General features: G+C 41.2%; 1 protein-coding gene across 2 annotated transcripts in view; it reads left to right on the forward strand.

The window, feature by feature from the left end:
- Positions 1-372: 372 nt before the first annotated feature.
- The window catches only part of LOC149471197 (C-terminal-binding protein 2), a 39,482-nt gene continuing 12,438 nt past the window's right edge, over positions 373-27,416 (forward strand). Inside the window, exons 1-6 of one of the 2 annotated variants that reach the window (XM_089694052.1) lie at positions 373-450; positions 14,395-14,461; positions 20,535-20,689; positions 26,457-26,601; positions 26,694-26,900; positions 27,053-27,267. In XM_089694052.1, coding sequence (XP_089550178.1) covers positions 14,413-14,461; positions 20,535-20,689; positions 26,457-26,601; positions 26,694-26,900; positions 27,053-27,267 — 771 coding nt within the window. In that variant the 5' untranslated portion in view covers positions 373-450; positions 14,395-14,412. Of the gene's footprint in view, positions 451-14,391; positions 14,462-20,534; positions 20,690-26,456; positions 26,602-26,693; positions 26,901-27,052; positions 27,268-27,416 lie in introns of both variants that reach the window. The other variant, XM_089694047.1, reaches the window with a different exon arrangement.

A 27,416-nucleotide genomic window follows, 5' to 3' on the forward strand; every position in this document is an offset into this window, starting at 1 on the left:
TGACTGGGGAGTTATTTCATGTATAAAAATGACTGGGGAGTTATTTTATGTATAAAAATGACTGGGGAGTTGTTTCATGTATAAAAATGACTGGGGAGTTATTATTTCATATCTAAGAATGACTGGGGAGTTATTTCATGTATAAAAATGACTGGGGAGTTATTTTATGTATAAAAATGACTGGGGAGTTGTTTCATGTATAAAAATGACTGTGGAGTTATTTCATGTATAAAAATGACTGGGGTCCAATACAATCTCTGGCCTCTTGGCGGTGCTAGTAGTAGGTGTGCTGTATTTCTCGATTCTGGGGTGTAGATGGCGCTGTGCGTTCACAGACCGGCTCAGAGCCGCTCGTAGCATTAGTAAGCTCCATGGTACTCCCAGCAGGCACTTCCTGTTTCCTGTGTGAGCAGCTGCTGAGAGCGCGACGGGTCCGGTGGGGAGGAGAAGGTGAGGAGGCGAGGGACAGGGGGCGGAGGGACCGGAGAGGTGGCGGCGGGGCGGGTATAAGGGCGCGCCTTCGTTGTAAGGCTCTAGAATGGACAGTGCCCTCTTGTACAGTCGGTGCTGTGCGCTTGTGGTCTCTTCTCATTGTAGTGACAATCCCGGAGTGGTGGAGGAGCAGTGCTGGGCTCCGGGCACATCTGCCGCCCCCAGCCCTGCATCCATATATCATTGTTTGTGAGCTCCGCACTGCCCCCATTGCACTGTGGTGGCCGGGCAGCAGAGCTCTCTAGTACGCAGTGTCCTCAGCAGGGCAGCCGTACCCCGGGGGCTGATGGGGTGTGTTCATCCTGCTCAGGGGAACACTTGCAGCCTTCTGCTCCTGTCTCCTATGAAGAGTCATCAGAGCTTTCCTTCTACAGTCCGAGGGTGCTGCTCATAAAGGTAGAGCTGTGCCATCCATGATCTGGTATGACAGACACAAAGGCTTGTTAGTAAACATGTATATTGTAGGGCTGGGGAGCAGTGCTACCCTGGAAGGTGGGACACCACTGATCTCTAAGTGTGTTCATTATGTGTAATTACAAGGCAGCCTTTCTTCCCCAGACGCTTTGATTGGATTCTATGTCCTTTCATGTCACACCAGTGTGTTCTCTAGCACTTTACAGCCATCCTCAAACCCCATCAGTCCGCCCACAAAGGATTCTGCAGCCAATCACAGCCTTAGATGCGCTTATGTTAAGGTGGAACTCCAGCCAAACATTGTTTTCTAGTTTGAGGGCTCTTTCACACTATGGTGCAGAACCGGCCGTTTTTCTGCACCGGCACAGCAAAATCAATTGTTCTCCTATGTGCCCTGTTCACACCACAACACTGGTGTCGTGTGCAGAATTTTTCTGTTCATCTGCAACGTTTATAAAACTAATTGGAGCGCGATCTCTGCAAGTGAAATCTGCCCATCAGTTTTTCTGCAGGTATCGTGGGAATGAGGCCTTAAAGGATAAGTTTACCTGTAGTACAAACAAACAAGTGCCCCAATCTGTAACTGGCCTTTGCAGCAAGGAGCACATGGAAGGGCGACACATGTCAAACAGTGACACATGTCAAACAGCCACAACAAAGAAAAATCCAAAGCTTGACTTACCGGCCAGCCTGCAACAAAGCAAATTGTCCTGACAGTTCACATAAAAAAAAAAATATGTTTAGTATGCGCACATTTGCAAACACATGCGTAAGCTGCAAAGTATACAACGTGGCACCCCTGTGTTATCTGCAGTCCTAACTAGGGATTCACCAATACCGCTTTTTTGATCGGCAATACTTTTGGTCAAATACTTGCCGATACCAATTACTGACACTTTCCAGTGCAATTTGTGTCTATACGAAATGTATGGATGCAAATTGCACTGCAAAGAATGGAATGCGATCTGAACAGGAATGCTTTACAATTCCTGTCCAAATTGCATGCGGTTTCCCTACACTCCTGTGTGAACCACCCAGGCTTGTCAAAGCCCGAGTACACACAGGAGCAGTGTGGGAAACCTCCCTGTGGCTTCGGATTTTACACACTTCCCAGACTCCTCCAACCCCCCCCCCCCCCCCCATCCTGGTACCCTAGGCACAAGGACTGCCAGCCAGCATGGTCTAAAGATGGGACCCCTGTCCCTAGAGAAGATGGGGTGGTGTATGGAGGAGATGAGGTTATCTCACTCACCCAGTAGAAGCATCAAGTTGTTGGAGTGCAGGTACTGGATTTGGCCGGCCGGCATGGCCTGGCTGTGCCACCACATTGTGTCCCTTGTAGCCAGTGAGGAGGTTGGCACCTAGCTGGAGCTGTCACCTGTCGCTGGAGCTCCTTCCTGCAGCACAGACACAGAAATCAGCACAAGAGGCTGCATCCTCTCCTCCATGTATTCTCCGGTGGACTCTTTTGTGAAGGGGGTAGCGGGGGGCTGGAACACGAGCCTGCAGTGTACTTTGAGTGTCATCCCTGCAAGGAGAGGTCTGGGAATATGAAATCCCTGCGCTTTCTCTCGTCTCCTTGCAGGGATGACAGTACAGGCTAGACGGCTTCTGATTGGTTAGTACCGTGACTGACTAATCAGATGCCATCTAGCCCATATTGTCATCCCTGCACTGAGAGGAGAGAGAGCACAGACCTCTCCTTGCAGGGATGACACTCAGAGAGGAGACTGCAGGCTTGTGTTCCAGCCCCCTTCACAAACAGATGTCCACCGGAGAATACATGGAGAGGAGGATGCAGCCTCCTGTGCTGATCACCATGTCTGTTCTGTGACAGCATGGATCTGTGACAGGCTTCCCGTACTTCTCCTGTTTGAACTCTATGACAAGCCTGGGTTCACACAGGAGCAGTGGGGAAAACGCATGCAATTTGGACAGGAATCATATCGCATTCCTGTTCAAATCGCATGCCATTCTTTGTGGTGCAATTTGCGTCCATTGACTCAAATCGCATCACAAAGTATCGGTTTCAGGTATCGGCAGTATTTTCACGAGTACTCATGCAAATACTTAGTATAGGCACCAGTATCGGTGCATCTCTAGTCCTAACTATGAATTTTGAGATCCTCCCTAGTAGGAGCACATGAATAATAATGGATATATTGAGGGCAGGTATGCCTGGAGGGAGCCCCCCTCCTTAAAGGATAAGTTCACCTTTTTCTAAACATGTTACACCCATATTTGGGGTGTAAGATGTTATGATCAGACCGGCCCCTGCTTTGACAGCTAGCAGGGGGTTTTCTTCCCCCTTGCTAATTGCCAAATTAAAAAAACAACGTGGCTGAGTGGGGCTGCGCCTGCCCAGCCTTTTCACTGTGTTCTATGAATGAGAAATTACAAGACCCGAAAGCCTTAGCAGCTGACGGCTTGAAGATCTCATATAGAGTGACATGGTAGTTTATGGAGTCTTCCTGTCAGTACATCTCTTACAGACAAGCAGATATACTTACAGATCTGCAGGAGACCTGCATGGCACCAGTGATCTGCTGATTGTTGGTGTAATGGTTTACAGGCTCCTGCAGACAAATATAAAATATGCAAATTTTTTTACCTGCAAAAAAAATGTGTATTTATCATCATTTGTATAAAGGCGAACTTATCCTTTTAAAGGCATAGGGACGCACTGGACACCCAGCAAATAGCAAAATGGCAGCATAGGTGTCCAATGCACCCCCCTCACCAAGTACCAATGGTACAAACAAATGGCAACTGCCCCAACCTATAACTGGTCTTCGCAGCAAGAAGCACATGGAACAGTGATGCATGTCAAACGTTCACCTTAGTAACATGTTACATTCGTATTCATGTTACTAAAGCATCTGCCAGCACCCTGACATGATCCCCCATTGTGTCATTGGGTGGGGGATTTTCTCCCCACACCCGCTGTCAATTCAAATACAGTGTGGCCGTGCGGAGCTTTGTCCACACAACCGGAGTTCTGTGAATGGCAGACAGCTTGTAGTTCTCAGTGAACTGTGATGGCACTGGTGAGCACTCTCATAGTTCATTGATTCTTCCTGGACTTCAACAACTGTCTGCTTGTACTGGAGGTGCGGGCAGACAGCTGACTGAGAGTTTGCCGGAGCCTGGCATTGCACACGATTGTGGGTACAATGCTTTACAGACTGCAGAGTAGAAAATAGTAAATGTACTTTTTTTTTATTTTTTTTACATGCATTTAATATTTTATTCTTACTTTTTTTTATTTTTACAAAAGGTGAACTTAGCCTTTAAACAGAGTGGAGTGGGGTAGAACTTGTTGGGTTTTTATTGGTATGACCTCACTGGGGACAGTTTCTGTAAACCATTGCCACCCTAACAGAGCAATTCCAGAATTTTACCTCTGTCTCCGAACAGAAGGTGTGGGTAGATCATACAGCCTGTTTTGATAAAAGCTGTCAGAAGATTAGTTTTTTCCTTCTTTGGGGGAGATTTGTACTCCCTCCATGAAGGAAGGCAGGCTGCAATAAGAATCTGACACCAGCTGTATGGCATTCCCCTTTAACCGTTTGCCTTCCGAGGCAATTTTGACATTTCTCACATGTAAAAATATCTCTTTTTTTTCGGCTAGAATGTTATTTAGAACCCGCCACGTTATATAGTTTCTGAAAGTGAAGGCCCTGAAAAATAAAATGGTGGTTGCGATTTTTTTTTTTTTTTTTTTTTTTTTTTTTTTTATGCCACACAGTATTTGCACAACCGTTTTCTAAATGCAAATTATCAGGAAAAAATACACTTTAATAAATTTTATCAGGAAAAACTACATTTTAATAAGTTTTAGTGCACACAGACACCATATTATACAAATTTTTGGGAAAATATTAAAGATGATGTTACCCTGAGTAAATATATACCAAACGTGTTGCACTTTAAATTTACACAAACCCGTGGAATGGCAACAAACTATGGTACAATAAAATATCATCCATAGACAACATTTAAAAAGCTTTTACAGGTTACGAGTTTCGAGCTAAACGGGAGGTCTGGCATTAGAATTATTGCTCTCTCTCTCACATTTGTGGCGATGCATCACATGTGGTGCGGTTGTCGTTTACATATGCATGTGGGACCTATTTGCACGGGGGGATGAGGGTGCTGTAGTTGAACTATAAATATGAGCAATTAAAGTTCCTATTGCTACTATGCTGCCTGAAACATTGTTGTTGTCATGCAGACTTGTCAGTTCAGAGTACTTCAGAACATCATGTTTTATGTTTGGGCAACAGTGCACGTGATTATCCCCTTTTTTATTTGATTTGGTATTTATATATTCACCGGCCTCTTTATCAAGTGCACCTGTTTAATTGCTTGGTAACACAAATTGCTAATCAGCCAATTACATGGCAACAACTCAGTGCATCTAGATGTGAAGATGACTTGCTGAAGTTCAAACCAAGCATCGGAATGGGGAAGAAAGGGGATTTAACTGACCTTTACCTTGGCATGGTTGTTGGTGCCAGATGGGCTGGTCTGAGTATTTAAAAAAACTGTTGATGTACTGGGATTTTCACGCACAACCATCTCTAGGGTTTACAGAGAATGGTCGGAAAAATAGAAAATATTGTGTGAGCGGTAGTTGTGTGGACAAAAATGCCTTGTTGATGTCAGAGAAGCATGGACAGACTGGTTCAAGATGATAGGCAACAGTAACTCAAATAATCTCTCGTTACAACCAAGATATGCAGAATACCTTCTCTGAACGCACAACACGTCGAACCTTGAAGCAGATGGGCTACAGCAGCAGCAGACCACTCCGGGTGCCACTCCTGTCAGCTAAGAGCGGGAAACTGAGGCTACAACTTGCACAGGCTCACCAGAATTGGACAACAGAAGACTGGAAAAACGCTGCCTGTGTGATACGTCTCTATTTCAGCTGCAACATTCAGATGGTAGGGTCAGAATGTGGTGTAAACATGAAAGCATGGATCCATCCTGCCTTGTATCAATGGTTCAGGGTGGTGTAATGGTGTGGGGAATATTTTCTTGGCACACTTTGGGCCCCTTAGTATTAATTGAGCATTGTTTAAATGCCACGTCCTACCTGAGTACTGTTGCTGACCAAGTCCATCCCTTTATGACTACAGTGTGCCCATCTTCTGATGGCTACTTCCAGCAGGATAATGCACCATGTCACAAAGCTCAAATCATCTCAAACTGGTTTCTTGAACATGACAATGAGTTCACTGTATTCCAGTGGCCTCCATAGTCACCAGATCTTAATCCAATAGGGCACCTTTGGGATGTGGTGGAATGGGAGATTTGCATCATGAATGTGCAGCCGACAAATCTGCAGCAACTGCGTGATGGTGTCATGTCAATATGGACCAAAATCTCTGAGGAATGCTTCCAACACCTTGTTAAATCTATGCCATGAAGAATTAAAGCAGTACTGAAGGCAAAAGGGGGTCCAACCTGGTACTAGCAAGGTTTACCTTTTAAAGTGAGCCTTGACTGTATATAAAATTTGTATCAAGCTGGCAGTCTCTGAACTGACAGAATTTGTTTGGTGACCATCTGTGTTTTACAGACCACACTTTAGATAGAAATAACAGTTATAGTAGTTGTTTACATATAATCAGTGCTTAAAGTAGAACTAAAAGTGATTGTAAGAGTTTATTTTATTAAAATAACAAACATGTCATACTTACCTGCTCTGTGCAATGGTTTTGCACAGAGCAGCCCTGATCCTCCTCTTTTCGTGCTCCTCACTGGTGCTCCCGGCTCAACCCGTGTACCCGCATAGCAAGCCGTTTGCTATTGAGGCAGTTGTGTGCTCTCTACCAAGCTGTGCTCTGTCCATAAAACACACAGAGCTGGGCTTTGTCCCACCCCCTGCTCCCTCAACACTGTCTCTGATTGGTAGCGAGAAGCAAGGGCTCCTGCTACTCTATCTGAGCCAGTGAGGCGCAAATGAGTCGAGACAGCCTCGCCTCTCGTGCAGATTGGGCTCATTTAGGTATTTATTGGGGGCTGCGGGGGAGCTGCATGCAGCAGGTTTTTACCTTACTGCATATAATGCTTCTTTTTTTTTTTTTTTTTTTTTTTTTTTTTTTTTCCATTTTGCAGAAAAGGAAGGTTATAACTGCTAACTTTTTTAATATATATTTTGCCATCTTTGTCCCAGTAGGGAGATTTACCCTTGCTTTCTGTCCCATGGCCAAAACAGGGTGAGAGGAAATCCCTTGGGGACCAGGACTAGTGTCCCCAATGAAAGATTTCCCCTGTATTACTTTATTTCCTGGGACAACCTAACATCTTGGATTTTCTTTTATTTTTACTTTTAGTGATCATGGTAAACAGGACAAATGGAAAGGGTGAATCTCCCTCATGGGGGCACAGACAGTATTACAAACCTAATAGGTGTTCTAATCCATCTCCACTCTGTCCAAAACTAAAAAAAACTTTTGCTTTTAGTTATACTTTATTACAAAGTGGCTGGGGGTCAGGTGTTATTTCTCCTTGCTCAGTATGGGCTACTGCTCTTTGCTTTTTTTTTTTGTTAACCACTTCCCGCCTGAGGTACACATATATGCAGACTCTCAGCGGGTAGTCTTTAACACCAAGTGGCCGCATATATGCGTCCCTATTTAAACACATTACTGTGCTAAAAGCATGCTCCTTGCGCATTCCCAGCACAATAACCGGCTGGTACCGGAAAGCTTGCGATGCATACTTGCAATCAGAAGCTGTCCAATCATGTGTCTGCCAATCACAGTGGTCACGTGATCAGAATGCCCTCCTCTGCCTCCCAGCATTTGGAACCTCTTAAAGAGGAACTTAACCCATAACAACTTGATAAAAAATAATGTTCTTTAGCAAGGAACATTCATTTCATTTCACATTCATAATTATGCTACCAAAATTAGTGTGTGCTGTAAATTGCCTCCAGCATTTCTTGTTTTTTTTTTTCTTGCTGGAGGCTGCCATTTTGCTGAAGCCCACAGCCCCTGAACAGCAGTAAATCAAAGCAGAACTAAATCCATTGATTTAACTGTTTTAAAAAAAAGTTACATTCCTGGAATTCTGGGATTACTGTCACCTTTGTTTGTGTCCTCTACCACACTGTTAAACCAGCAAATGGCTGGAGTCATAACTGATCACATGTGCAGCACCATGGCAGTTGCAGATCTAACAGAAGCAGCTTCCTTGGCTGTAGGTCCTCGTGCATAAAAACTGACATCTCTGCACCATGGAGTGAATGAGCCCTAAAGGATAGGAGGGTTTAATTCTGCTTTAAGACCGCCAGCAGATCAGCTTCTGCAGTGCCTAAAAGTGCTTACAATTGAGAGCAACTGAGCTTGTGCAGAGCAGGGTTGGACAGCGCATTACTGGACTTTAAACAGCAGAGGCACTTATTTTTAATGTTTTACATAGCTATAACTGCACAAGGGGCCAGCACAAAGTGATCTAGCAGGACTTCATTTTCTGACTAAACTTCCACTTTAAAGTGGAGCTCCAGGCAAATGGCTAAATGCAGTTTATGTGCACATTTACTGTTGCGTGCCAAAAGAATTCTAATTTTTTGTAATCACTCTGATGCTTCCTAGTTTAGTATTTCTGCTTCCTGGGTCAGCTTATGCAGGCCATGGACTGTTTGTTTATCGGCCGATTTTTCGTCCGAAAGAATAATCGTCCGATTTTCGCACTGTTAGTAGGGCAATGGCATCAGCTGATTTTCGCAGTTCCTCCTCAATTCGTTTATCGCTCATGCTGGAAAATTTGTGAAAAATGGCCGATTTTCAAAATCATTGGTTTACAGAACAAACAATGTTTAGTTTTTCGGACGTCTAAAACAGTCTATGGCCTGCATTAGTTCCTGGATGGTGTTGATAGTGCCGAGGAAGCTGGATGTGGAGATGTATCATAGGAAGCTGAGTTGCTTAACCGCCTCCCGCCCGCCAAGTAAGGAAATGGTGGACAGGTGGTGGTTCGCTGGTTCTGGGAGGTGACGGCTGACAGCTCGTGAGGAGAGCTGGTAATTGGCATTCCTCAGAGGGGACATCTACACTGATCATCGGGGCACTGATGGTCTGTGCCCCGATGATCAGTGTGGCCCCATCAGTGCCACCTGTCAGTGCCCATCAATTGCCACCTGTCAGTGCCCATCAGTTCACAGCAATGCCACATATCCGTGCCTAGCATTGCACATCAGTGCCACATATCAGTGCCCATCTGAGCTGCCTTTCAGTGCCATCAGTGCCAGTCAGTGCTGCCTAACAGTGCCAGTCAGTGCTGCCAGTCAGTGCCATATATGAGTACTGTCTTTCAGTGCCCATCAGTGATGTCTGCCAATGCCCACCGGTGATGCCTGTCAGTGCCTCCTCACCAATGCTGCTTATCAGTGCCCATCACTGCAGACTCATTAGCACACATCAGTGAAGGAGAAAAATTACTCATTTATAAACTCTTATAACAGAAACTAAGTTTTTTTTTCAAAATTTTCAGTTGTTTTTTGTTTGTTTAGCAAAAAATAAAAAGCCCATAGGTGATTAAATACCACCAAAAGAAAGCTCTGTCTAAAAAAAATCATAAAAATGTCATATGGGTACAATGTTGCATGACCGCGCAATTTGTCATTCAAAGTGTGACAGCATTGAAAATTGGCCTGGGCAGGAAGGGGGTGAAAGTGCCCGGTAGACAAATGGTTAATCAGGAGTTTTATGTATCACCTATCTGCCAGTGCAGAGTGGAAATCAGAAGAATGTCAGTACAGAATTTGCAAATCTTTTGGCAGATAAAGCAGTAAACATAAATGTTACAACTGTATATTAGTTTGCCTAGCATTTTGCTTTCACAAAAGACCATAATGTTGGCATGCAGTCTTCATTTTGGTTATTGCCATTTTTAGCTATAATTAAAGCCTAAGGCCATATTTAGAAAGTAATGTGTAATATGCTCCAGTACCTGACCCCCAATTCCCCCATCCCCTTGACAGCGGGTAGGGGTCGTTCTCCCCTGCACCCGTTGTCATTTCAAACTGGGGCTCAGTGGCATCATTCATTCTAAGCAATCTGTGAATAGATAAACTACACAGCAGCAGCTGGCTTCTACTTTTCTGAGCACCGTCGTATTTCATTGACATTTCCTCTAGCTTTCTAACAGCCCATACAGAGGTACAGGCAGGAAAGCTGGAGTAAGTGTCTGAAGCAGCCTGACTTTACACCCACGATCCACTGATAATGGTGGAGAGGCAGGCCAATGACATCCTGTTCTCCACCTCAGCCAGTCCGAGAAAGCCTTGTATTCATTTATAAAATAGCTTCCTGTGGATGGTTGGGCAGCTCTAAGGCTCAGTTTACACTGCTGCAACTTGGGATCCTACTTGTGAGACCCCAAGTTGCATGACATGGGAAATCCCATGTTAGTCAATGAGAGCTGTCTTAATTAGCACTACTGAAGTCGCTCTGACTTTAGAAAAGGTTCATGTACTACTTCAAGGTGACATCTATCCGACTTGTGCCCATAGACTTTAATAGAAGTGAAGGGTATAGCTCATTTGGACCAGCTTGCTCCAAACAAACTAATTTAAACTGACCAAAAGCTGAACTTAGGTTTTAATACAACACACCACAACACAGTACTGTGCTTTAGTGCGTTGGGGTACCATTTAAAATAAATTGCACTGCTACTCTCCCTCAAAACATGCTAAAGATGTTCCAGTGCATAACCACAATGCACAGGTCTAAAAGGTTCCATAAGAATTTGCACAGAATTTCTTATCGTAAGGCTTACAGTGTATATAAGAAAATGATTGTGCAAATGCTATTCTTTCACTGTCCCCACTCTTTAATGTAAAAGCCCCCATCCACCAAAAACAGAGCTGTGCCTACCAAAAAATAGGATGTACCTGTGCAGCACGATCTTCCCCGCATGTCTCCCAGTCTCAGAAGCAGCACTGAGACAGCAGCAGCTCCTCCACCATGGCAGGCTACATAGCAGCAGCAGCAGCAGCAGCAGCGCATTGGTTAATGATTCACAACAGGCAAGGGGAGACTTTGAATAGGCCACCCGCGCCATGCTACTCAGACATCACAGGTGTCCGAGTTCAGAATCATCTGTCTCGGAGGCTGCACATGTGCAGTGTGTTTTAACCAGAAGCAGGGACGTTTGTACTGGCACTTGCTCCAGTTTGGACAGTTATGGATGGGAGCAAAACGCTACTTTTTTGGACCCCCCTAACTCCCCCTTATCTACGCCCCTGGTCTGATGTCCTTATTTGTGTATGTGTTCCAGGTAATTAATACAAAGTATTGAAACAAGATGGTCAGCATGACAAACAGGCACCTGGAATTACAGAATGAGAAGTAGTAATAGTAACCTCTATATTACTGTTTGTACAAAAATCAGAAATGCAAATAAGGTAATTGTAAATGAAGAATTGCATATAGTTTGGCCCTTTGGTGGTCATTGGTCTCAGAATGGGTTAAGATTGGTCATTTTGGTGTAGTCCATTTAGCAATAGTGTGCTGGACTAGAGTGTTGTGCGGTGTTCGATGTAAACAAAGAACATTGATATTTATTCCAAGAAAAGGTAGTTTTCTTATCTGTTTCCTTAGGGAGTTTCTCCAGGAAAGAATTAAACTCCTTATTCTTAAAGTGGGGGGTGTTCAGTGACTTACAGCTTTCAGCTCATTAACGCCCACCAGAGAGCCCTGACTGGCCCTGGTGGGACAGGCGACTTGTAAGGGGACTTGCTGCCATGGATACCTATTTAGGTAAGTATTTACTAAAAAATAAAATGTTCGCTTTCAGTAAAATGTCCCTTTAAGTTAATTAGGACATGACAGATGTGCCCACTATTGTCTGTGAGTATAAGATTACAATAAGCCAATGTTTTTCAGACTTCTAATTCTCTCTGTGTTCTTCCACAACAAAAACATTTAACTATAATAACGATATCCGGCAAATTACACTGACAAGATCTATTGTTGTACTTGCTTTAATGCTCCAGTGCATCATTCTTTTTAGTTCAATGAAACTGTAGAAAATACTTTGCCTATCATACCTTATCATTCATCCCTTACAAAAGAAAAATAATTGTTAAGCAGAATTATGAATTTTTCTACCTCTAGAAAGCTGATTTTCCTAGATTAATCCGAGGGAAACATATTCTTGTAATTTGGCTGGATTTGGATCCGTGCAGTCTGTTGTGCATACATCCTAATATGCATTAACACTAACACGCAGTAATGGACTTTACCGCAGCTCACAGTAATGTGCAAACATGGTTCATTGCAGCACCATTGATTTTGCTAGTGAGTACTGTAAATGCAATGTATGTACATATGTTCACTAATCTTTGTGTTTGCTGTAATTAATTTGCTGTTTTGTTTGATCTTTTTTCTCTCGGATATTGACTAGGCAAGTAAAAAAAAAATCCATTTACGAATAACCATACATGTGCCTGTGTGTGGCCCTCATGCATCTTTTTTTTATTTTTTCATAGTATTCAGAAGTTGATTAGAAATATCTAATATCCTTCTGTGTGGAATTTTCCCTGTGCAGAAGCATTCATACATGGCCAAATCTGTAAGGGTAGATTTAGATGTGCAACGAAATCTCCTTTGCCTCTGTAGCCTGATCTGCGTTAGGATCGTGCTCCAGAGGCTACTGACAGGTGGTGAGGAAACAATGCAACACCTCCTCACCACCTTTTTTTAACCCCATTTCAGCTGACAATCACACTGCAACTGTTTGTGGCGCTTCCCCATTGACTTGCATGTGTAGCATTGGGTCAACACTGCCGCTTGCAAAGCATTGCGGCTGTAGAGTGAAAACATCTCTGTCTGCTGCCTATTACAGCTTAAGAAATGGCAGTTGGTGGGCGGCAAAAACGTGGCTCAACAGCACAATTTTGCTGCCCTCCAACTGCTAGTCTAAATGAGTCCTAAAGGTGTTGCCAAAAGTTGAGACTCCTAACCTGGTCAGTGTGTGGCCAGCTTTAAATGATAGGAACTGTCCATATTAAACAATATTAAAAATGTCTTATCAGTAAAGAATATACACTCACCAGCCACTATATTAGGTACACCATGCTACTGCCAAGAAAATATCCCCCACACCATTACACTACCACCACCAGCCTGAACCGTTGATACAACGCAGGATGGATCCATGCTGTCATGTTTATGCCAAATTCTGACCCATCTGACTGTCACAGCAACCGGTCTATCCATGTTTCTCTAACATCAACAAGGCATTTTCGGCCACACAACTGCCGCTCACTGAATATTTTCTCTTTTTCGGACCATTCTCTGTAAACCTTAGAGATGTTTGTGTGTGAAAATCCCAGTAGATCAGCAGTTTTTGAACTACTCAGACCAGCCCGTCTGGCACCAATAACCATGTCACGTTCAAAGTCACTTAAATCTTTCTTCTCTATTCTGATGCTCGGTATGAACTTTAGCATGTCGTCTTCACCATGTTTAGATTCCTAAATGCATTGAATTGCTGCCGTGTAATTGACTGATTAGCAATTTGTGTTACCAAGCAATTGAACAGGTGTGCCTAATAAACTGGCCGGTGAGGGTATGTTATTTATTTGTGAATGAAAGCAACAGACAGTTTTGTGGATAAAGGTCCCAAAGGGCATTGCAAGCTGCTGGACGACATGATTGTTATTCTGAGCATACCCATCAATTAAGCCAGGTGTGCAAAATTCCAATCCCTTGGGGTAGAAATAGCTTTGGGGATATGAATATCTGTAGTTCAGCAGCTGCCTGCTGGATTTCTGAATACTTGTTAATGCGGTTTCCTGCAGTAAGTCATCTTTAATATTTGTGGCTTATATCATTCATTTCAATTGAATACATTTCTTTTAGCATCTATCATTGACCTTATTTGTTAACCGTGGGTGGTCAGTTAAATTTATAATTCAGTTCAATCTAGGTGGCTCTTTTAAAAGCTGTAGCAATATCTGCTTTTTCAGTTGTACCTACAAGTAAGCTTACCTGTAGGTATAGTGAATATCTCCTAAACATGCACCATTTAGGAGATATTCACATCAGTAGCAGCTGGTGATGTCACTGGTGCATGTCGATTGGACTACACTCTGAATGGATAGGATGCTCGTGCGTGGGAATGACATCGTGGCTCAGCCATTAAAGCGGCCGGAGCCCCCGAACTCAGAATGAAGACCATGTAAAGATGGAAGCCCTGTCAGTGGTGACAGTGTGCTGCTGAAGGGATCCATTTCACAGGTAAGTCTTTCATAATGTGCTAGTATGCAATGCATACGAACACATTATGACATTAACTTGCAGGGGGACTTTTTTTTTTTTTTTTTGGACTGCTTTAAGAAATTCAGTACAGGAAATTTCCACTGGATTCTGGTATTTGCCATAGCTTAAATTTGTTTGTTTTTCTTGTTTGTAATTAACTTCTTGTACTTGATAGTGAAATTAATGATTCTTCATCTGTTTCTAGTAGGTTTCTAAGATCAGAACCATGGACAAACACAAAGTGAAGAGACAACGTCTGGACCGAATCTGTGATGGTTAGAAAATGATTTATAATTTGTTGTCTTTAATATTGTTCTATTGTGTAGTATCATATTTCACTCTTTAAAGTAATACTAAATGCTCCAATTTTTTTTTCTGTTTTTTGAATCACAAACATGTTATCCTTACCTGCTCTGTGCACTGGTTTTGCACAGAGCAGCCCAGATCCTTCTCCTCTTTGGTCCCCTGCTGGCACTTCTGGGCCTCCCCCCCCCTGCCGAGTGCCCCCATAGCAAGCCACTTGCTTTGGGCACTTGTACCTGCTTGCTGCCAAGCTGCGCTCTCAGGGGTGTGGAAATTTTTTTTTTTTAAAAAAACTACTTGTCCAGGGACTATATCGGTTTCCGAATCTACTTGTATCTCATGACAATCTACTTGTCTTGATTAAAAATAAATACATTTTAACCAAAACCTTATTTAAATCTGAGATGCTTTTTAGAATGTCTGGGGCTTTCAAAAACAAAAGGGGCTTTATGGCAACTTAAATGTTTAATATTTTTAGCATTGCGCTGTTTATCCTCTCCTTACCTCCCTGCCTGTCTCCAGCACCGCACCCGGTGTCTAGAAACCTTGCAGTATAATGAGCACCGATTGGGTGCTCATAAGGAAAAGGGAGTGTCGGGCTTATCCTTTATTCCTTTCGCTGCCAGAGCTGTTTCTGCATGTTTAAAAAATCTTGTAAGGCCTGAAGATTACTCATAACCCCCAAACATTATTTATGTTCTGAAATCAGTGAACCTAGAGAATAAAATAGTGGTAGTTCCAGTTTTTTATGTCGCACGATATTACTGCAAAATTTCAGTTAAAAATTCACTTAAGTTAATTTTATGGCACAAAAAAGCAATAAATTATCCAATTTTTTTGTAAAGGTGAGGTTACATCAAGTAAATAGATATCCAACATGTCAAAATTTGCGTGTGCTCATGAAATGGCAACAAACTTTAGTACCCTATATTTTCTATAGGTGAAGCTTTTAAAGCCCCTAATAGGTCATCCTTTTAGCATTACAGAGGAGGTCTGGTGCTAGAATTATTGCTCTCATTCTGGCATGTTCAGCGATATGTAACGTGTATCGCAATTGTCGCTTTCATGTGTAGGCGCCCTAGTGTGTCATTTTTGTATGTGCATACATATATGTGGGGGGGGGGGGTTATGAGCTTTCGTGTAACTTTAATTTTTTAAAAAAAAAATTTTTATCACATGGACAAAAAGTCATCTATGTGTTGATTTTTTTTTTTTTTTGGTGACAGGTTCTCTTTATTTAGACATCCAGGATGTCTCCCCTGTACTCTGCTGGATGTAATGCAGTGCACATCGCACTGCATTGCATTCTTTCCTGGCCTCGATGGCCAGGAAATCTGTCAACGGGGACCCATAAGTGACGTCACAGCACTTCCGGGTCAGGACAAGAAGGGGAGGGGAGTGGATGTGCCAACTTTCCTCCCTCCCCTATACCCACTGGTACCCACTGAATTGGTCCCGGGCCCACAGATGGGAAAGTGGAGCCCGCGAGACATAGGGGACGGGGGAGTGGAGGCTGGCACCATAGTGGGCTGTGTGGAAGCAGCCGCTCAAATGCTTCCACCTGACAGATGAGCCCTGCTGCTTACCCGCAGCAGGGCTAAAGGTTAAAAAAAACTACCTGCCCAGCGCCCGGAACTACATGTCGCGGGCATCGGGCGATATAAATTGAACATCCCTGGTTCTGTGTTTTCATAAAGACACACAGAACATGGCTCAGCCCCACCCACCAGTTCCTCCTCACTGGTTCTGATTGACCAATGGCTCCCGCTGCTGTGTCTGAGTCAATGAGGAGGCAGAGAGCTAGGACAGCAGCAGCTGTAATGCACATCGCTGGATATTGATCGGGCTGAGGTATGTGTTTAGGGGGGTTGGGGGAAAGCTGCATACTGAAGGTTTTTTCTTTTTTTCATGAAGGTAAAAAAACCTTCAGCCTTTACAACCACTTTAAGTTCAAATCTAGCCTAAATGTTTTTGTTTTGAATAGAGAGGGAATAGGTTAGAACTTCTGTCAGATTATCACTGCCAGTGAGCCTGTTGGATAGATCATCTTTTTTTTTAAATCCGTTACACCAGAAAGACAAAGCCAACAAAATAAGTCTCAAATAGGTTCTACCTTTGTTATATTCTAAAGAAAGAAATGTTGCTATCTTTGTCCCCCATTAACTATGTTCCATAAAAGGACGTACCTGTATGTCCTTGGGTTTAAGTGGGTATACCACCAATTTTCTGCCAGGAGGTTTTTTTTTTTTTTTTTTGTAAAAGTGATTCAATCCCCCTCCTTTCTGCCGTTGTTCTCGGACTCTCCCATCCCCCCCATTCCCCAAACTTCTTGTATGAACCTGGAAGCAATAGGCATTTCATCACTTCATATTTCAGTTGTTTGTTTGCTAGCCAATAAACCACTGCGCAAATATCGTGTGACAAAATAATTGCAACCACAACCATTTCATTCTCCATGGCCTTTGCTTTTTTGTTTGATATTCAGCAATATATAATGTTTGGGGTTCTAAGTAACATTCTAGCAAATAATTTTGGTTTTCTCATGCATGTAAAAAATGTCAGAATTTCCTTGTGCAGCAATTGGTTAATAAGATTTCCATTGTTTCCTGTTATTCTCAATCCCTGTCAATGGCATAGGAATGAGGAAAATTATTCCCAGTTGGGACAGAGCAAAATTTTTTAAATAAAACTCTATGGAACAAAAACTGTTTGTCAATTTAGGATGCCTTTTATGGCCTTTCCTTGATAAAATACTAGTTTCATTTCTATCCATCCTAACCAGTGGCTTTAATACTTTGAAATCTAGAACAAATATGCTTTTTTTATGTTCATCATATGAGTACTTGTATTGGTTCAGTTATTCTGAATGTAAAGTAAGTTCCTGGTATTTATAGAATAAGTAACACTATATTGCTGGTATGGCAGGTTCTCCTTAAAAGTAAAAAAAAAACTAAAAACTTGACGGCCCCTTTGTTCCTACCAAAGAAAATCATGCTTTTAAATAGGAAAAAAGTTAAAGCGAAGCTCCAGCTGTGTTTGTGTTTATTAAGTCAGCAGCTACAAGAATTGTAGCTGCTGACTTTTAATAAACACACACTTACCTGTCCCAGGGTCCAGCAATGTACTCATCCGCACCATTCCTTCTCCCCTTCTCTCCTCCACGGTGCCAGTACCTCTACTGTGTGCACCAGGCTGTGACAGCTTGCAGCTTCATAGCCTGGTGCCCATTGCGCATGCACGAGTCGCGCTGCGCCTCGTAATTGGTCCGGCAGTGTTCTGGGACCTGTGAAAGTGCCTGTAGGGAAAGAGTGGCCGAATTTCCGGCTCACTGGTCAGCGGCGAACTGAGTCGGAAGTGGGAGCAGGTATCCGTCAAAAACAGGTATTCGCTCCCCCCCAAAAGGTGCCAAATGTGGTGGGGAGGGAGGCAAATAAGGGGAGCTTCCGCTTTTGAGTGGAACTCCACTTTAAGGTATAACTAAAGGCAAAACCTGTTTTTTTTTTTTTTTGTTTTTTAGTTTTGGATAGAGTGGAGAGGGATTAGAACACTTGTCGGTTTTTTATTGCTGTCTGTTCCCGTTAGTGAGATTCACCCTCTCTTGTTTGTCCTACTTACCATCATATCATTGAACGTGAATGTAAAGGCAAACCAAAATTTTGGGTTGTCCCAAGAAAAATAATAGAGGGGAAATCTTCCAATGGGGCACTAGTTCTGGGGGCACCCAAGATATTCTCTTAATTTGCAGGGATTTCCTCACACTTCCTGTTTTGGCTATGGGACAGTAAGTGGTGGTAAATATCCTGAATTCTCAAAAATGGTGAAAATAAACCTTACAGATGTATCCAAAAAAAAAATTTGCCTATAATTCTACTTGAATAGGAAGGTGGACACATATAAAGCCAGGATTAGAGGTTCTAGGCCTGTAAAGGAATAAAGTCTAATCTGCTTTATTTCTATGGGAAAGCAATAAAGGAAAATTAGAAATTATCTTCCTGCATAGAGCTAATAAATAACAATTGTTTTGTAAGTTTTACATTGCGTTTTTTGTGAAATGGTGAGAATTGAAGGTACGCAAAACTGTAAATATGCAATTTACTCTAACAATCTGGAGATTATCATTTTTCACTTGCAGCTTTCAGAGTTTGTAAAAAAAAAACCTTTCAAACCATATATTATTTGAAAGTATAGTACCAGTAGAATAAAAGAAGGTGCTACTGATATTTTAGGTCTTGTAATATTTGCTGAAATGTTTGTCAAAATTATATTTTTGGTAAAAATACACTAAAATCATTGAGCACGCATAAACACAACATAACTTACAAAATTGCGGCTAAATTCTTACTAAGGAATTGTTTACATGGGGCATAGGTACTAAAGGGTATGTCTGTGAAGGGCTGGCATACACAGGTGTTCCAGTGTTCCATGCCTCTCCATGCAGGCAGTCTCATTTGTGGCACAGTGGCTGCATGGCCCTGAATACAGACAATGTGAGTTCAGGGACGTGTACCATTACAGATGTCAAATTGAGAGCAGTGGCTGTGTCCGGCAGCCCCTGTATCCCAGTTAACATAAATGGAAATGCCTGCACAGGGATGCACAGGCCACCTATAGTATATATCCTCATGTGACTAAACATGGCCTTCCACAGGCGTACACTTTGGTACTCCCCATGTATTTGTGCCTAAACACTTGCTGGTTCCTGGAATGTTATGGTACCTTTCAAATCTGCAGTGCAGACACCCAGACATGTTTTCAGTTTCACTAAAACCTATTGGCCTGTTTTATTTGGCTATTATTCTCCTGTGGGTCACAGGACTGCACTTAGTTTTGCAAGCCTATGACCCAGATTGAGCCGACAGTGGTGACTGTCAGCCACTGCTTTTTGCTCAGAACAGACCCAAGAACTGAGCAATCAGAGGTCTTTGATCACTCAGTTCTCAGTGTAGAGCCAGCGGGGAACATCTGCAGCTGAGATGGATGCTGCTGTCATGTAGGTGAGTATTCATTTTTTTTTTTTTTTTCCCCCACACTTATAATTTTAATTAGCCTCACCAATAGTGGTGTACTGCAGGCTTCTATTTCTTGGTCTCCTTTAGCTGTCACTTTCCAAGGGTTTTCTGGTATATTTTGATTATCCCTTCTTTTTTTTTCTTTTTTTTTTCCCACTACTGGATGCATCTTAAAAATGCTTAAAGGGTAACTCCACTTGTAAGGGAAAAAATATAGTTTATACAATTGCAGCACAAGTTGTATTGTAATTGAATATTATTAAAAATGACCTTTCCTTTTCAATCTGCAGCTCTGTAATTTTCTCTAAAATGCAATGTAATATGGCTACCTGGAGGCATTTTGAACGCAGATGCTGTACAGAACCTCCAGAAATGTAATTTCCTGCTTGTGTGATTGGCTTACTGATTTCCCAGAAGTCCACACTAAGATACAAGTCAGATTTTTGTCATCCCCTGCAGCAAAAATGTCATTTTAAGTGAGATACTCCCAAAGTGAAATCGCATCTTACAGGATGCAGACCCTGTGGTTTTCCTCATTAGAGCCCTGCAGGTGCAGCAGCTGATTGATTATTATTAAGCCACTCCAATACAGATTCACTCTGCACATGGACACAGAAAAACGGCTAAATGTTCAGAATAACAAAAGGTAGGAATCTGCAACAAAGTTTGTTAAAATCCTTGCAATGTACATAGATCACCCTGAGGGGAATGTTTTCTTGTCAGCAAAAGTAGACTTACTCTTCAAGCTCTTCCATCATTTTCTCCTGTCTTTGCAAGTGTATTTGAAGAGCAGCCATTGCCTCTATAATGGAGGGGTCATCCATTTTTTTTTTTTCTCTGCCACTTAGGGAAAGAGACTATACCCTGGTATCTATAGTTTTTCTTTATGTACTGAAAAGGATTTTATGGTAACTTAACAACCTTTTTGTTAATTAGACCAAACAATATTTTGAACAAGGTATATACTAACTAAGTTGATTGAAAAAAATCAAGACCTTGTCAACATATTTTTAATGTTCACTATTGCCTTTTGTAGGTATCCGACCACCAATCCTTAATGGTCCTATGCCAGTCCGTCCTTTAGTGGCTCTTTTGGATGGAAGAGACTGCACAGTTGAAATGCCTATATTAAAGGATGTTGCTACAGTGGCATTCTGTGATGCTCAATCTACACAAGAAATTCATGAGAAGGTAATGGTTTTTTCCTTCTTTATTTCAGGTTTTTTTTTTTTTTTTTACTGATGAAATAAAAACTTTTCTGGTTTCACTGGTTTTTGTGCCTTGCTGTTAAAATTAGGACACATTGGGCTTCATTCACCAAAGCATATTGTCATATCACCTAAATACCGCATTTAGATGATATGACACATTTTCACCAAATCTCACATGCGATGCTGATGCAGTAGTTACCTTGAAAAACATAAACGCTTTGTAAATACTGCATAAGACAGCATTAAAGTCAGTTCTCTAAAGGAAATAAATATATGCACGTTAAATAAGTAGTGGTCCAGGTATGCAATATTGAAGGAATATAATTTTGGAGTAGTAGTCTCAACAGTAATACATAGAAGTCAAAATATGGATAAAAACACAGAAATGTTATATTTAGTGAAATATATTTCTTTTCTTCTGTCATTTCACCAGATTTTCAGATTTTTTTGTGTATATACAAGCATATACATAATTTGCTGCATAAGCCTCCCAATCACTTTAGATATAACACAATGTACATGCACATCAAAATGGTCGAATCCCTTGTTAGAACATATGTAGTGGGATTACTTTAATTTTTCACAAATCTCTTTAGAGATCTCTTTGGTGAGAATTTTCGCAAGACTGAGTCGGATTAGGAATAGACAAGTATTCTTACAAAGGTGTGGAACTTGATCTGTTAGGAGAGGGGTGTTATCAATTTGAAGGTTTGGCAGATGGGTACCAGAGTGAGACTTTGAAGAACATCAGAGAATGACATTAGGGGAGATTTACTAAGCCTGGGTTCACATTGAATAGGACTTTGAAATTGTGCTACTTCACTTGAAGTCGCATTTCAAAGTCAGATGTCTGCGACTTCAGGTGTGACTTATAAGACATCTGTGTGACTTCATGCACAGCTGTCTATGCAAGGCGCACCTGAAATTGCCAAATATTGTGCAGGAACTACTTTTCAAATCTATGCAACTCTGGCTTCATCAAAGTTGCACCAATTAGAGTGGTTCCATTGCCAATCATTGGGTGCAACTTAAAACTGAAGTACAGAGAATCTGGTGCAGCTGTGCATAGTAACCAGCTACTAGGTGTTATTGTCAAAGTTTCATTGAACTAGCTGAATTTAGAAGCTGGTTACTAGGAACAGCTTCACCAGATTCTCTCTGACTCCAGTTTTCGTAAATCTCCCCCAGTGGCTATACTTTAGCAAGACAAAACAGACCAAAGATATAGTAATGAATTTGCCAAATATCACAGCATAAACTATTTTAAATTGTAACTAAAGGAAAAACTTTTTTTTTTTCCATTTTGGATAGAGTAAGGGAGGGTTAGAACCTCCTATCCGTTTTTGTTTTTTTGTTTTTTGTAATCTGTTTCTCATGGGGAAAATTTTCCCTCCGTTAGTATTCCAGTGTCAACCCAAAATGTGGGATTTTTTTTACCTTTCACTTTCAATGATGAGAAACAGAAATAGAAAAGAGTGACTCTTTTTAACAGGAGCACAGACATCAATAAGAACTGACAGGTGTTCCAACCCTCCTCTGCTGTATCCATCCCAGTGGACATGATGTCATGCAATAAAATACAGATTGGTTTCATGAGATAAATGCCTCAGATCTTGATGAAGTATGCCATTCCTTATTTTACGAGCATTTGTTAGTGAATTACAAAAAATTATTTTGAAAACCGATATTCTGTATTTTACCACCGATTTTAAAGCTGTAGGTACTGCTTCATGAATAAGTCCAATAAGGCTAAGTTTAGACGTGTGGTTGGGGGGCAGTTAAAATGCATGGCTAACTATTTCAGTTGTTAGGTGCATTTGGGTTCGGCTCTTCCTTTTTGACTCTATTGCGGGCTCTGTATTGTAATCCCTAAGCCCAGGTCTCTATTCGTGGATATAAATCAGCTCCTCTGTCTATTGGGAGAGGTACTAGACAGGGTTGCCCCCTTTCCCCTTTACTTTTTGCATTCGCAATGGAACCACTTGCTATAGCTATTCGTTTTGACCCTGCTATCTCTGGTATCTACTGTGGCCAACAAGATCATAAATGTGCCTTATTTGCTGATGATGTCCTTTTATATATGTGTTTGCTCCTTGAGTGTCTTTACCTAGTCTGCTCAATTTACTTCACCGATTTTCTATGGCCTCAGGTCTTACTTTGAATTCCTCTAAAACAACTGCTTTAAATATTTCTTTACCCACATAGGAAGTTCAATATCTTCAGGACAACTTCAGTTTTCAGTGGGCCCCTCGCTCTCTTCCCTATTTGGGGATCCATCTCACGAGCTCTATTTCAACGCTATATCGTGCTAACTATCCTCTTTTTAAACGACTCAAGACCGATTTACATAATTTTGCAGATCTCCCTTTTATCCTGGTTTGGTAGAATCAATTCCGTTAAAATGACGTTTCTGCCAAGACTGCTATATTATTGTCGGAATTTGCCGGTTGCGGTCCCCAGACGGGAAATCTTACTCTTACAATCTGCTCTGTCTAGATTTATATGGGAGGCAAATGTCCTCAGATCAATAATTCAAATTTATTTTCTCATAAAAAGCATGGCGGTATGGGACTTCCCAATCTTATGACTTATTTTCATGCGGCTCAGCGCAGCTCTCTTACACTACAGCTAGGGGCTATGTACCTCAATGGGGTGGCATTGAGGCCCTATCTTGTTATCCGTATGCTGTTGGCTCCCTTATGTGGCTTTCCAGTCGGTTGCGTCTTCTTATCCTCTGCCCTACATTATCATATTCTTTAACGATCTGGGAAAGATGGCAGGCCTGCAAGCCTTTGTTGTTATTATTATTATTATACAGGATTTATATAGCACCAACAGTTTGCGCAGTGCTTTACAATATAAGGGAGACAGTACAATTACAATACATTTCAGTACAGAAGGAATAGGAGGGCCCTGCTCGTGGAGCTTACAATCTAAATTTTCCCTACATACCCCTCTGGCCCCAGTCTTTTGTAATCCTGGTTTAATACCATCTGTGTTTCACTGGTGGATCAATAAGGGCTTTTTGCGTATCGGGGATTATTTAGAAGGACATCTTCCATATTCTTTCCAATATTTTCAGGCAAAATGCCACCTGCCTTCTAGAGAATTGTTTCACTATAATCAAATCATGTTTTTTATCACTAGCAAGCTTAAATTACTGACGGAACCCTGTACGCTCACCTCTCTCGAGGTCTTCTGTGGGGCTACGGGGATGGTGAAAGGTAGTCTATCTAATATATATGCTTCCCTTGTTGATCCAAATATTAAGCTCTCTTATATGATGCACTGGGAAATGGATTTAAATATTTCTCCGGAGTTAGACACTCCGGAGAATACGGAATACGGCTGATGCTTTATCTAAAATCTCAATTAACACTACAATCATTGAATCTAACTACAAAACGCTTCTTCGGTGGTATTTGGTCCCTACACGTCTTGCTAAAATTTACCCTTCTGTGTCACCCATCTGTTTTTGAGATTGTGGACAGGAGGGTACTATGCTCCACATATGGTGGAAATGCCCTGTGGTGACTAGGTTTTGGATCTGTTTATTTAATTTCCTTTACTCTGTAATAGGGGTTAATATTCGTAGATCCCCTGAAATAGCTCTATTTCATTTATTGCAAACTGATATTCCTAATAAATCGGTTAAATTGATACTTTATATCCTGTTGGTGGCGAGAGTTACGATAGACAAACATTGGAAACGGTCAGCAATCTCGCTGGACTTAGTCAAACAGAAACTTAATTAGATTATGATTAATGATAAACTTACTAGTATACTTAATAACAATACTTCTAAATTTGAGAGCACTTGGGACCCATGGATTCGGTATATTTCTGTTACTTAACAGACTCTTGGCTGGCCCTCTCTATTTCTTTTCAGGGTTTTATTCTTTACTTTTCTTCCTCAGTTCTTTCCTCACTTTTCGTTCTCTCTTTGTCTACTATTTTAATGATATGTGTACCACTTTGTTTATGGTGCAATTTGCTCATAATCGATCAAAATCTGAATGTGCTACCAGTGTATTCCTCTCATTATGCATTATTGGTCGATTTTGTTGAAGTGTTGCCACACATTGTACTTGAATATACTGCTTCATTGCTTGATGTTCTACAACTCATCATGTTGGTGTGTTGCATTTCCTGTCTTTCTGTATAATGTTTCTAAAAATTCTTAATAAATATATTGAAATATAAAATGCATGGTTAACCCCTTCACGCCTAAGGATAAAACAAATCTTAACGGCTAAGCACAATTTTGCAACATTGACATGTGTTAGTAAAACCATACATATCATCACAACTACTTTGTACATCCAGGTGGATTATACCGCGTTTTTTTTTTCAGGACAAATTGGGCTTTCATCTGGTGGTAAATGGTAATGGATATCTCCCTGATTTTTTTATTTATTTCTTTTCTTTTCATTATCAAATGAAAACTGACCCAAAATAGTAAAAAAAAAAAAAAAAAAATATATATATATATATATATATATATATATATATATATATATATATATATGTTTTTTTTTTTTAATTTAGTTGTGTTTCTTGTTTTTACCATAAGATACCACCAAAGAACAACCCAATATAAATTTTCCAGCTCTTGACAATCGCAGTGATGCCATATATGTGTATGTTTGTTGTTTGTACCCACAATACAGCCCAGAAACAATAGTGCGCATTTTTTTTTTTCTTTCACCTAAAACACACTGACACCAATTAAAAAAAAAAAAAAAATTCTGACCTTGACCCAAACACTTACCCTGGCACTGAACTAGATCAAACCTTGATCTAGGTATTTTTTCTTTATTTTTATTTTATTTTTTAATATATATATAATTTTTTTTTTTTTAACAGGTTTTTTTTCCCCCCTCTTTGCAAGGAGAGAGATACATTGTATCTTCATTCATAGAGGGAGCACAAAGACAGGTATGCAAATATGCAGCCTCACTGAAAAAAGCCTAGTTCTGTGAGGCCGCATATTTGTGTTACATCGGCGTGAAGGGGTTAAGCTCCGTTAGCCTGTAAATGGCAGCTGACCAAAGTAAGGTGTTTACATATGCTTTGCGTCTGTGGCAAAATCTATCCAACAAGTGACCGGCGGTTGAGAAGCCTGCCGAACAGGGAAGTACCGCAAATGCCCCTCAACTGCGTGCAAAGCATGCAATTGGGGTGCATTTTTTATTTGTCAAAATCGGAGTTAAAACAGGCAGTGAGGAGGCATCACAATACCTCCTCACTGCCTGTCAGTTGCCTCCAAAAGCAGATCGCTCTACAGAGGAGTGACGAATTTAGACCTGTGTTTTTAAATCCAGTCCAAATGTTTTTTTTTCTAGGACTTTCTGTGTGCAGTACATTTACAATATCTTGCCCTAACCATTTATAGCACTTTAATAACAATTCTCCCCAAGAGAACCACATTCACACTTAGAATTTTGTTTGTTTTTGACCATAGTGATGAACAATTTGAAGGAGCAGAATGGAAAAATTCTCTTGAACAAAGTTGTATTACCAGCTTTACTTGTGTTACCAGCTAGTAGGCTGTATCTACTGTGACTTCAGTAGTTTTACTGTTCTTTACTACAGAGCATTTAAATCGTAGCCCACGTCGCAATAACTATTTATGCTGGCTAAATGAGACTCGCCACTAGGGTAATAACACTAATGTAATTATCCATGCTTTGAAGTTTTGTTTTCTGTAACCAGTGTTTTCTCCGCCACACATTATTTTGCTATAGGTATTAAGTGAAGCTGTGGGAGCCCTTATGTATCACACAATTTCCCTATCTCGAGAAGACTTGGAGAAATTCAAGGCGCTTCGTATCATCATAAGGATTGGCAGCGGTTATGATAATATTGATATAAAATCTGCAGCTGAATTAGGTAAATTGGAAGTATTTGGGTTTTTTCTTGTATAGTTGTAGAAGACTAATGATACTGATTATGTCATTTTTTTTTTTTTCCCCTTATATTAGGGATTGCAGTTTGCAATGTTCCCTCATCCTCAGTAGAAGAGACAGCTGATTCAACACTCTGCCACATTCTGAACCTATACCGAAGGGTCACATGGCTGCACCAAGCTATGAGGGAGGGGAACCGAGCAGCCAGTGTGGAACAAATTAGAGAGGTTGCTGGTGGGGCTGCCAGAATTCGTGGGGAGACTTTAGGCATCATTGGACTTGGTAAACCTCAGCATAATACAAACATAGACTAAACATTAATAACCATCTAATTGATTAGTATAATCATTAGTATTTAAATGTTCTATTATTTCGATTTGTAAAGTGGGACATTTGTTATAAATAATGACTTTTTATGGCCTATTGGTTTGTAGGTCGGGTTGGACAAGCTGTTGCTCTGCGGGCAAAAGCATTTGGATTTACTGTCATATTTTATGATCCCTATCTTCCGGATGGAGTTGAGCGTTCTCTAGGCCTGCAGAGAATGGGAACTCTTCAGGAACTGCTAATGCACAGTGACTGCATTACACTTCACTGCAGTCTGAATGAGCACAACCATCACCTCATTAATGATTTCACCATAAAACAGGTATGCTACCTTTTTTGTTTTCAGAGCATCTTTTTAAGGTTTTTGTTTATGCTTGAGAAATGAACACTTTTTGAAATATGTGACATTTAAGAGATTAGCATAATTTGCAAACAATCTTGCAAGATTATGGAGATTTCAGAATTACAAAA

Source organism: Staurois parvus, unplaced genomic scaffold (assembly GCF_062004578.1).
Source record: "Staurois parvus isolate SC_StPar_1 unplaced genomic scaffold, SC_StPar_1.0 ptg000025l, whole genome shotgun sequence".
Lineage (NCBI taxonomy): Eukaryota > Metazoa > Chordata > Amphibia > Anura > Ranidae > Staurois > Staurois parvus.